This window comes from Notamacropus eugenii, chromosome 7 (assembly GCF_028372415.1).
Source record: "Notamacropus eugenii isolate mMacEug1 chromosome 7, mMacEug1.pri_v2, whole genome shotgun sequence".
Lineage (NCBI taxonomy): Eukaryota > Metazoa > Chordata > Mammalia > Diprotodontia > Macropodidae > Notamacropus > Notamacropus eugenii.
In genome coordinates, this window is record NC_092878.1 from 153,303,656 (window position 1) to 153,316,502 (window position 12,847).

Genomic DNA, 12,847 nt, shown 5'->3' on the forward strand with positions numbered 1-12,847 from the left:
TCCTTCAAGGTCCAACTCAAATTCTATCACTTCCAGGAGACCTTCTCAAAATCATCATCATCATCAACATTGTTAAGTTATACACTGCTTCTAGGCTTGCAAAACACTTAAATATATCTCATTTGATACAACAACTCTGTGAGGTAGGTGCTATTATTATACCCATTTTACAAATGAGGAAACTGAGACTACAAAGGGAAAGTGACTTGCCCAGAGTCACACAATGAATAGGCAGAATTTTTATGTAGGTCTCCCTGACTCCAAGTCCAGTAGCCTATCCACTACACCATCTAATTATCTCTCAAATACTGTTCCAAAGTGATTTCTCACTCTAACACTTAGGTAGCCACTATCTTAGAATTTATGATTTATTGTTTTGCCAGTTATCTTTCCAAGTATATATGTCTTTTCTTCATATCTAGATTATGATCATCTTAAAGGCAGGGACCCTTAGTGCCTAGGATGGAACCATCATACAATTGTTTCTGGATCAATTACTTCATGCATTTATTATATAAACATTAAACTTATTAAACTAAATAAATTTCGCTTTTCTATTTAAAGATATTTGTCTGCCATGCTTTATGCCTTAATCACAGGCTTTAGGATATGGAAGTTTTGATTAAACTTGACTTGCTGTTATAAAATATGTAACTTCTAAATGCAAATATATGTGGGAAACCTAAATGGTCTTCAACATATTCATTGCTACTAAATGCCTATGACCTAGGCAGATACTTCAAATCAAATAATCAGCTTTGGAAATTAAAGTGTAAACAGAATGAAAATTATTCCCTTGTGTTTGTTTTTCATATGTTTTCTTATTATTATTGAGTTGTTTCTGTCATGTCTGATGTTTTGTGACTTTATTTGGGGTTTTCTTGGCAAAGATACTGGAGTGGCTTGCCATTCACTTTTCCAGATCATTTTTCCAGATGTGGAACTAAGGCAAACAGGCTTAAATGACTTGTCCAAAATTACGCAACTGGTAAGTATCTGAGGTGAGATTTGAACTCATGAAGATGAGTCTTCTTGACTCAAGGTCTGGTGCTCTATCCACTGCAGCGTCACCTAGCTGCTCCCTTTCACACATTTAGTATATTTCTATACGTAAATTTCATCTCACTCCATAGAATACAAACTCCTTGAGGGTAAAGACCATTTCATTTTTGTCTTCACATCCCTCAGTGGTTAGCATAGTGCCTGACACATAGTAGGTGCTTAATAAATACTTGTTGATTGATTGCCAGGTTTGCTGATTGTTCTTCCCCATTTAAGGAACTAATTACTCATTTTGGGCTATGACACTGATAATGCCACCTGTCACACCGGTGCACTGACTGTGAATGTTTGTCAGGTCTAACTGGTCAGAAGCCCGGTGTCCTAGGAACATCACTGAACTTGAAATCGGAAACCAGGGTTCTCAACTTGACCACTTACTATGCAGTCTCAGATAAACATCTTATGTCTCTGAACTGTATCCCATCTATAAAACTAGGATGACAGTATTTAAATTCCTATAACAATGAGATATTTTGACAAAAGTGCTTTATAAAGCAAGACAGAAATATGTCCTATTACTTTTATTAATATTAAATCTAGATTCTGTTCCCATTAAGCTCAATAAGTGTTATTAAATCATATTCAAGAGCATACAAAATATGTGAATGCCTATCTATGTTGTAATAATAGAGGAGGGGCTGCTAGATATTGTCCCAATGTTCTTGTTAAGTTGTACCATATGAGGAATCAAATTATACAGGAACGATGTGGTCCAACAAGATTTATAACAGAGTTCTGTCTGTGAAATGTCTATACATATATTGTACTCTGCCTTTTCTATTTACATTCCTCAGAGCCTAGCACAGTGTCCGATAGGCACTTAATAAATCTTCATTGGCTGCTTGATGTGCAAATTTGCAAACTACTTGCTTCTATCAATTAATAAACATTTATTTGGCACCTACTATGTGCCAAGCACTCTGCTATCAATAAGTAAACATTTATCAAGCACCTACTATTGGCCAGGAGCTGTACTAAGTGCTAGGAATGTCAAAAGAGACAAAAGAAAGTCCACACCTTCAGGGAGCTTATAGTCTAATGGAGGAGCTCACAGTCTATGTACCAAGTATGGAACCGTTGCTAATGCCTCCTGATTCCAGTAGAAAAGAAACTCCTAAAGCAATGCTCATTCATAAACTCCAAAAGTCCCTAAATACATCAGAGAGAGCAACAAAAGCCATATTCTCCCTTTTGTCTCAGAGCTCCTGCCCCAACCAACTTGGCCAAAATACATTCTAACAGCACCCCCTGGTGTTTAACCCTAAAATTGCATCCACCACTCTCCCATTTTGTAGAACTCTTGAATGTCAAAATTCTTATAAAGAACAGCAATGTTGGCCGGATCTATGAATATATGAAGTCCAATGCTTGTTCCCCAATGCCATGGCTTCAAGATCATCAAATCAAAGTTGCCTTATTAAAATGAACACATGTTTGTAAAGCATGCTACCTTGCCAGGAAGAGATCTTTTTCCTCTGAAGAATGTAGGTGGAACTTCCTTTCTCCTAAAAATCTTCTCAGGTCAGGAGACAGGCCTTCTGGTCGGTTATCGTTTTCCGCACTAACTATGCATTCACCCTGTTCTTGTAAAGGCAATGTACAGCATTCTTGGATTTTACTTGACAAGCTGTCTTTTTGAGAACAGATGTAGGACATAATTTCATTCTGTAAAAGATAAAATGACATCAGCTTTCACATTTTACTTGACAGTATCTGTTCTCTAGGTCAGCTTGAGGAGGGAGTCAGTGTGGTTAATGGATGTTGCATCAGAAATTAGGAGATCTGGATTATACTCTTGAAGTAAGTAGATGATGAAAAGCCCCCTTCAAATTCCATGTCAGACATTCAATAAGTGTGTGACCCTGAGCTAGTCACTTAACTTTTCTCAGCCTCAGTTTCCTCATCTGCAAAATGGCTCACCTACTTCTCACAGTGTGATGACCAAATGAAATAATACATGTAAAACACTTTTGCAAACTTTTGCAGAAAGTTCTATGTAGATAGTAGCTGTAGTATAACTCTTTGGACTGCAGTTTAATCAGCTGTAAAATGGGAGTCAGTCTAGCTGGTCTTTATGATACCTTGTAGTGCGAACATTCTGTGATTCTGAATCAGTTTTGGTGCACCCTCTCTTCCTCTTTCCTTCCTTTTGGTCCTCCTCCACTAGGAATTTGTATTTTGTACTCTGCCTTCTTTTATCTGATAATCAGCTAAGCTTTGTAAAAGTATTGATTGATAACCCAAGGGATGACCCCCTCATATGGCTATGTGCAATTCCACAAGATCATTATTATGTGTTAGTATTAACACTGTCATTGGGCCCCAACAACTGAATCTCTAACTGTAGAATTTCAAGGACCATAAAGGGAAGAGAGGATTTGGAATCCCTACCCATTCATTCCTCAGATTATGGAGATGATAGACAGACAGACAAACAGACAGATAGATAGATAGATAGATAGATAGATAGATAGATAGATAGATAGATAGATAGATAGATAGATATAGACACAAATCTATATCTATGTCTATATCTATAGTTAGATATAGATATCTATATATGTGTGTATGTAAATATATATGTATGTGTAGATATGTATCTAATACCTTAGTTAACCTCAAAATCACAATTACAACAACTATTCTTTGTCCCTAACATCAGAAAAGTGCCACAGTCAATTTTAGACTTTGCTCTGGTAATGTAGAAAACGTTTCAGTGGCCCTCTTTGGCCACGAGTGCCCAGTGCTGGGCACCTGAGGAGTACGCTCAGTAAATGAACATTTGTTGGTTCATGTGGTGAACTAAGCAGGTTCACAGGGCAAGAAAATGGAACAAATTTAAAATGAGCATCCCTGGAAAAGAAATTCACAATCTGGAAGATAGAACACCTGGAAAGTATGAAAATAACAATTTCACTATATTCACCAAAAATTGGAAAAAGTACAAAAATATCCAAGATATCCAAGGTCAGGATATGAGGTACACATCTGAGTAGAAAACAGAATAAAACAATGCACTTTGCTCGACCCCTGGACTTCATGCTCTGGAAGTGCCCCCTTCTCTGGGGGCCTCACTCTGTGATTGGTTGGTTCCTCCTAAAAACTCCATTTTGAAGAAAACCAAGCCTCACACATCTTCATTCCTTTCCAGGCTTCACACCTGACTCTCCCTGAACTATCTCTACAATGCCCTCCACATCAGGTAGCTTCACTTCTTCCTCACCTCCTACCCATCCCACTCCACATTTCAGCTCCCATAATGCAGGGTTCTTCCTACATTAGAAGGAGGGAATATCTTTCTTTCTGTTGATATTTATATCCCCAGGGCTTAGCACATTCCCTGGCACACAGTAAGCCCTTAATAAATGCTTGTTGACTTGTCTTGATTTGATCTCCTTAGACCTCAAGAAATAATGAAGTAATATTCATGTGGGCATTTCACTTTTTAAATTCCTAAATTGCCAAAATGGAACAAGATTGGTTTTGGACAAAGCTAAGAAGTTTAAACAGAGTTTGCTTGTGTGTTCTCACCTCATTCTCTAGTTGTCTGGTTCATCCCCAATTCATCCAGCTGCAGCTACCTCAGCCTTCTCACTCTGGTTGATTCCCTCAGACTAAACACATTATGTGCGACCCATTCCCATATCCAATTCCCCTGAGGTTTGACCTGTCTTCCACCTGGGTTCAAGGTATCCACTAGCTAATCTGACACACTAAATCATCCTAACATGCTAATGGAGGAGTCTCTTCTGGACGATGTAGTTCCATTCAAGCTAAGACTCAGAGATGATTTTAGGATTAGAGCTCAGATAGACTCATCCTCTCATTTCATAGGTGAGAAACTCCAAAGAGGCAAAGTAAACTACCCAATGGGCACACAATTAATGAGTAGGACAAACAGGTTATAAACCCTGCTCTATGCCAGGAACCACAGTACAGGTCCAGTGATTCTCTCCAGTGGGCTATATGATGACATATGATTGAAAAATTTGAAAGAAATAATCTATTATTGTCCCCAAACAGAAGCTGGCTATAAGCAGGTAAAAGCTACTTGACCTAAATTATTAATGAAAAGAGTTTGGTCAAGAATTAGAAGAATGAAAATAGTCTAATTGTATAAAAGTCTCATAGGTCCCCTTAAAGCTAGTGCTTTCCCTCTGCTGATTATGTCCAATTTGTCCTGTCTCTGTCTTGTGTAGTGGTTTGTATGTTGCCTTCCCCATTCGATTACAAGCTCCTTGAGGGCAGGGACATTTTTTGCCTTCCTTTGTGTCCTCAGCTCCCAACACAGTGCCTGGCACATAGTTATCTCTTAATGAATGGTTATTAACTAACTGACTATAGCTGGAGATGAAAGCAAGTAGCCATGTGGTGCAAAAGCCTCATTTTACTGATGAGGAAATTAACCAGAGATCAAGGGGCTTACCCAAGGATACATTAGTCATAAGTAACCAAGTCAGGATTTGAACTCAAATCCTCTGACTGTAAACCTAGCACCTTTCTACTGCATCATTGTTTCTCATTACCTTCAGTCTAGGTGTCCCAGAGCTTGTCTTCCCTGTTAGAGACACCGGCTAGATTTGTAGTGGCCACTGAAGGAATCAAGTTAGTTAAATACTTAGGCCCAGTGTTTAGACAATGGAGAGGAAGGCAGAAAAGAAACTAGCATCTATTAGGAGCTACTTTGTGCCAATCAGTCAACAAACATTAATTGCCAGACTCTAAGCATTGGAGAAACAAAAAGAGGCCAAAGATAGTGCCTACCCTCAAGGAGATCACAATGTAATGGAGAAATTCACTGTGCTAAACAATTTTCAAATATTATTTCACTAGATCTTCATCAAAAAAACCAAAAACAAACTTGAGGTAGAAGCTATTATTATCTCCATTTTACAACTGAGAAAACTGAGGTAGACAGAGGTCAAGTGATTCGCCCAGAGTTACACAGCTCATGAATATCTGAGGCTGGATTCAAACTCAGGTCCCATAATATAATTAGACTATCCCCAAGCAGCTAATTCTTGAACATTCTCTTTTCAGAAATAACTTCGACCAAATCAGCTTCCTGCCTCCAGGCAGAGCACTCTACTGTACCACCTAACTGCTTCTGAAGCAGGAGGTGTAATGACTAGATTGCTGGTCTTGAAATAAAAAAAAAAAACATGATTTCAGATCCTGCGTCTGACACTAGCTATGTGTCTCTGGGCATTGCTTCAGCTTTTGGTTAAGTAGTCTTTAGTGAAATAATAAGACTGATCCTGCGTCTTTTTTTATTAATTCTATTTACAGTTGATTAATATTGTCCCATAATTCTTTGTCTCTGAACTTAATTCAGAAATTCGGTTATCTTGTACTAAGTTTAGAAATCCAGTTCACCTTCTTGCTGCTCTATTGCTGGGCTAAGTGTACTTCAGACAATCCTTAACATTTATCACCTCAGTCTTAGACAACTTGTCAGTTGGTAGATTATAAATGTGGATTTCCCCCACAATGGGAAAATTGTGAATACTGTCATCCATGGACAACGTGGCTACCTACCCTGTCCTGCACACACTCTGGGACATTGCCATTACAACATTCTTTATGAGCATGGGAACCATCCAGCACCAGATTCTGAATTACAGTAAAGTTGGCCTTCGGGAACTTTTGACTCAACTTGGCAAGCATTCTGGAAAGAAAGAGAATCAAAAACAAAGAACATTCATTTCTCAGAATTCAATTAAGCAGTTAAGTATCTCCATAGCCCAAAAAAGATATAAAAATTTCCTTGCAGTTTTGGGGGGATGCACATGCATTTCTTCCTTTTTTAATGTTTTACTTTTCCTCCAATTACATGTTAAAATGATTTCTAACATTTGGGGTTTTTTAAGTTTTGAGTTCCAAATTCTATCCCTCCCTCTCTTCCTTCCTCCCTCCTTGAGATGGTAAGCAAAGGGATGGAGAGCCTGGGGCCTCAAGGCCAAACTTGGAGTCAGTCAAAGGGCTGAATTTGAGGACTTAGGGAGATATACAGACATGTAGGGGGAGCCAGCTCCTCTGATTTCCAACTTGCTTCCCACAGACTTCAGAGAGAGATTTTCCTTTGGGTGGAATCTCTTTCTCAGACTGAACTGAGATCTCAGTCTGATCTAAAGAATCCATTCACTGACATGCCTTCTCTGGTATATTCTAATCTGCATAACCTCTCCAATATCCGTTTTCTATTTGTTTCTATAGGTGGCACAGTGGGGAAAAGTCTGAAGCCTGACTTGGACACTTACTAGTTGTGTGACCCTGAAAAAAATCATATAACCTCTTTGTGCCTCAGTTTCCTCATCGATAAAATGGAGACAATAGTATCTACCTCAAAGGGTTGTTTTGAAGATTAAATAAAATAACGTGCATAACATTTTGTAAACCTTAAAATGGTATATAAATTTTAGGTAATGTTATTATAAACTGAGTTTATTCACTATTTGCTATTTGTCATGGTCTTTTGTGTAATCGGGATTTGGTAGGAAGGAGCAAAGTCAGCATGGTGTAAGCCCGGAGTTATATTTCCCCCTAAGAGCAACCAGGGAAATGGCTTTCCATATGAATCCCTAAATATTGTACCCATAGACATGTAGCATTTGAGTGAAATAGACAAATTTAGCCTGATTCCCCTCTTGGAAATAGATAGGGGAAAGAAGCTTTTCCATACTCTCCTCAGGGCAGAGACCTTGGAGAGGGGTAAACCAGATTCCAAAGACATCTATCTATGCTGCCCTGAGCCACATTTAGACCACTCTCATGCTCCTTGACTTGGGTATTTTTGTTGTTGTTGTTAGATATGTTTTCAGTGGTGGCCAACTCTTTGTGACTCCACTGGTGATTTTCTTGTCAGAGATACTGGTTTGCCATTTCTTTCCCCAAGTCATTTTACAGGTGAGGAAACTGAAGCTAATAGGGATAAGTGATTTCCCCAGGGTGACACATCTAAGAAGTATCTGAGGCCAGGTTTGAACTCAGGAAGATGCTTCTTCCTGACTCAAGTTCTGGCCCCCCATCCAAAGCAGCAATACCTAGCTGCCTTAACGGGCATACGCATATCTTACAGGAGTTATCAGCCCTTATTTGAAACTCACTGATGGCTCTGAAATCATTTGTGATGTCCATCTCCTATCATCATTCCCTAGAATAAGAAAGATTCTCAGTACAACCTCTCTCTCTAATCTTCATTTCCAGTGTAGAGGATCTGGGTCAATTGTAGCGTGTGACTGAAGAGAACCGAGAAGCTTAAGATGATGAAATGGTGGACGAAGGAAGGAAAGGAGAGGGGTAACAATCACATCTGTTCTTGGATGGAAGTTATTATGTACAAACAAAAGCTTGTTGAGCTGTCCCCTTATTTGTAGCCTCTGTCTTCTCCAGTCCAGTCCATGACCTACCATTAGATTTAAGGTCCTCATGAACAGAAGTCAACACATCAGTCTTCTCAGTTTGGATCTGATTTACCTTTTCTTTCTTATTTTATGTTCTTCCCAAGCTCTTATCTCTCTGCTCATCTCTAGTCTGACATCTCCAGGTACTTATTAGACACCTCAAACCAGATGGCCTGTAGTCATCTTAAACTCAGCATGTCCAAAATGGAATCCATTACCTTTCCCCAAAATATTCAGACTTCTCTGTTTCAGTCAAGAATATCACTCTTCCCATACTCCCCAGACTTGGAACCTAGATGTCATCCTCCATGCCTCATTTTCTCATTACCTCCCCACATCCAATCTGTTGCCAAAGTTTGTAGATTTGACTTACATAACAGCTCTCAAATACTCCCTTTCAGTCCTCAGTTATGCCACAATTTTTGTGTAGTTCCTCATCACCTCTCATCTGGACTACTGCAATAGCTGCTGGGAGGGGTGTCTGCTTGCTACAATACTAGTGTTTCTCCACTCCAGTTCATCTTCCACTCTGTCTCCAAAGTGAGTTTCTTAAATTGCAGGTCCAACCATATCAACCCCTCACCCCACTACTACTCAACAAACTCTAGTGGCTCCCTATGGATTCTGGGTCACACAGCTAGTATCTGATTTGCACTCAAAAAGGTGACAGATCTGACATTCCATCTACTGCACCACCTAATTGTGCCACTAGCAGTAGTAATATTTAAATATTGAGTATCTACAACTTAATTATGTAAATTTGTCCCGCTAAATTAAAAATTCATTATAGAATGGGCATAGGAACAGGACAGTATTTCTGATTTTATGTGTATGTGTTCCCAACTAGTTAATTATCATCAATTATCCAATCAATTAATAAGTGTTTGTGAAATGCCTACCATGTGCCAGGCACTGTGTTAAACAATTTACAGATAAGACTTTTGATCTTCACAACAACCTTGGGAGGTAGGTGTAGTTGTTATGCCCATATTCCAGCTTAGGAAACTGAGACAGACAGGGGTAAATAACTCTCCCAGAGACACACAACTAGCAAGAGAGGCCAGATTTGGATTTAATTCTTCCTTACTCTGGAGGCAGCCAGGTGGGGCAGTGCAAAGAATGCTGGCTCTGGATTCAGGAACAACTGAGTTAGAATACAGCTTCAGATAGTTACTAGCTATATGACCCTGGGCAAGTCACTTCACTCTGTTTGCTTCAATTTCCTCATCTGTAAAATGAGCTGGAAAAGGAAATGGCAAACAACTCCAGTGTCTTTCCCAAGAAAACCCCAAATAGGGTCATGAAGAGTCAGACATGGCTGAAAACAACTGACCAAAAATGAAGGGAATGATTCTTTTCTGAAAAATTGGCAGTCAGCGGAGTAACTACAGTTCCTACACTATACGATAACCAAAGATTTTGCTTTCAACATGCATTCAGTGAAGAGTTCATCCTTTCCCTACTCAGAAATACGAGCTTGAAACTTACATGGCTTTGAAAGTCCGTTCTCCAAACTTCCTCCGGACCCCACATAGATGCTGGCTGATCAAACTGTTTTCTCTTAATTCTTTTGTGACTGGGGCTGCCTGGATTCAAAAGACACAGGATGTCAAAGGAATACATTTTCAAGAACAAGAGTAACAAGCAAACAAGAAATCACATTTTCAAACATGAAGCTTTATGTAGAAAAATAACTAGTGTGTTCTTCTTAAAAGTTCCTTTTAAAATTAAAATATTATTGTGATAAGAATACAGCATGGCACAGTGGGGAAAGGGGACTAAGCGGTGGAGAGGACGCTAAAGAATGCTCAAGTTCAAATCCACCTGGTCAAGTCGCTTAACCTTGATTTACCTCAGTTTTCCCATTCCTTTTGTTTGTAGGCAATGGGTTTAGGTGACTTGCCCAGGGTCACACAGCTAGTAAGTATCTGAGGCCACATGAACTCAGCTTCTCTGACTCCACTGCGCCACCTAGCTGCCCCCTCAGTTTTCTCCTCAAAATGGGGAGAATAACAACACCTCCCTCACAGGGTTGCTGTGAGGATCAAAGGAGATAATGTTTCAAAGAGCTTTGCAACACTTGAAAGTGATATATAAAACTAAGCCCACCCCAGCCCATTGCCAAAAAAGTGTTGGCTCTAGAATAAGATGATATTGATTTGAGTCCCTCTAGGCTTCAGTTTACTCATCTATAAAGTTAGGAGTTGGACCACATCCTCTCAAAGGTCCCTTCTAGATCTAAACTGCAGTGATAAAGTGAGTGCTGAGATGCTTATGTTGAGGTTTATTGTTCAGTCAAGTCCGACTCTTTGTGACTGGCAAAGATACTAGAGCAGTTTGCCATTTCCTTCTCCAGCTCCTTTTACAGATGAGGAAACTGAGGCAAACAGAGTTAAGTGATTTGCTCAGGATCACACAGCTAGTTAGTGTCTGGGACTGAATTTGAACTCACGAAGAGGAGTCTTTCTGACTCCAAGTCTGGCACACCATCCACTGCAACATCTAGCTGCCCTTTATAAGCTGATGACCTTGATTTGTACTAAAAAATCCATTATAGAATGGTCATGGGGATAAAATTAATCCTTTAACAAACATTTCTGATTCATGATACATACCCCTAATGGGTTAATTGTCATAACTGTCAAAAAGTATTTCGACTTAAAATAAAAACCCTGTGTTTCCTTTCAGGACTACTCTGTCTTATTTTGCCAAAGTGTCCACGCTCTGGCAATGAACCTCCTTTTTGCATCAGATACTTCATGTCTGTTCTCAACCCCAGAGCTTATTGCCATCTCCTTGCTTTTGATCTGAGATGAAATGTCCCTCATGCCCATCTGAACAGGAACCCAGCCTTCCTGATGTAACCCTTGATCTGCCCTGGAGCATGAATGAGCCCAGCAGCCCCAGGAAGATTTGGGAGTGACCATGCATGTAGTGCTGGGAGTACTCTCTTAAAAGACAATTATACTCTCCCTAACCCCACACCGTGTCCTGAAGAGCATTCTACCCACAGGAGAGAATCAGTTCTGAGAACATATCTGATTTTATCCCTGCTCTGCCCTTGGCCAAGTTCCCTTTCCAGATGTCATTTGATCAATCATTAAACACTTGTTCAGGGCCTATCAAGAGTGAGAAAAACCTTATCTTCAATGAGCTTATGTTCTAACAACAATAAGACAGTAATCTCAGCTAGCATGTATATAGGGCTTAAAGGTTCACAAAACACTTTTTATATTTTATCTCACTTGACCTTTATATCAGCCTTATGGAGTCAGTGCTCCTATTCTCCCCATTCTGCAGATGAGAAAATAACATCTTATCTAATAAAAAATATGTACAAGATAAATATATAGTGATAGAAGGGAAGGAGGGGAAAGGGGACAACCAAAAACAGAAAAGAATCAGAAAAAAGCCTATTGAAAGACAGAAATGGGCCTTGACTGAACCTTGAAGGGAGTTAGAGTTTCCAAAACATAGGTAATAAGAAAGTAGCATAACCAAGGCATGGGAGACAGCTTGGACAAAGGCACAAATGGAGATATATGGACAGGTTTGGATGGATACCTAGAGAAGTCAGGTGTGATCACTCTGAAAAGAGATGGAGCCAAACTATGAAGGACTCTTAATGATAAATAGAAAAGTTTGCTTTTTTCCTGAAGGCAGTGGGGAGCCATTGAATCTTCTTGATCAGGGGAGTGGTATGGTAAGACCTATATTTTATGTATATCGACTTGGCAGAGGTTTGGAGATGGGAGGGAACAGATATAGGGAGACCAATTAGAAGATAACTGCCATTGTCTAGGTGAGAGATGGTGAGGGCTGAGATGAAGATACTGAATGTATGTGAAGGTGATAGGTAATAGAAGATATTGAGGAGAAGGGATTGCCAAAACTTGCCAAGTGATTGGCTGAACGATGTGAGAGCGAAGACATGAGGATGATTCTAGGTTATGAACCTGAGTGACTGGAAGAATGATGAAGTCCTCAACAAAGATAGGAATGTGAGGAGCAGGAATGGGTTTAGGAGAAAAGATCAGGAATTCTGTTTGTATATGTTGCGCTTAAATGTCTACTGGATTTGCAAGTGGACCTGTCCATCAGAGTCAGTAGTACTGAACTGTTGCTCAGGAGAGAGATGAGAGCTGGGTATATTGAACTTAGATTCATAGTCACAGAGATAATAATTGAACCCATGGAAGCTGATGAGATCATGGAGAGAGGGAATAGAGAAAAAGGAGGAGAGGACCCAGGGGTGGAGTCATAGGCTACATACAAGAGGTTTGAACAAGAGTTCGGAGCCTCCAAGCTGACCAAGCAGGACAGGTCTGGCAAGCAAAAAGTGAACCATAAGAGAGAAGTTTTATCAAAAAATGGAAGAGTGG

General features: G+C 39.7%; 1 protein-coding gene across 1 annotated transcript in view; it reads right to left on the reverse strand.

The window, feature by feature from the left end:
• AFP (alpha fetoprotein) overlaps positions 1-12,847 on the reverse strand; it is a 40,671-nt gene that overhangs the window by 13,437 nt on the left and 14,387 nt on the right. Inside the window, exons 6-8 of the mRNA XM_072624339.1 lie at positions 9,954-10,051; positions 6,601-6,730; positions 2,513-2,727 (exon numbers count right to left, since the gene is read on the reverse strand). Coding sequence (XP_072480440.1) covers positions 2,513-2,727; positions 6,601-6,730; positions 9,954-10,051 — 443 coding nt within the window. The remainder of the gene's footprint in view (positions 1-2,512; positions 2,728-6,600; positions 6,731-9,953; positions 10,052-12,847) is intronic.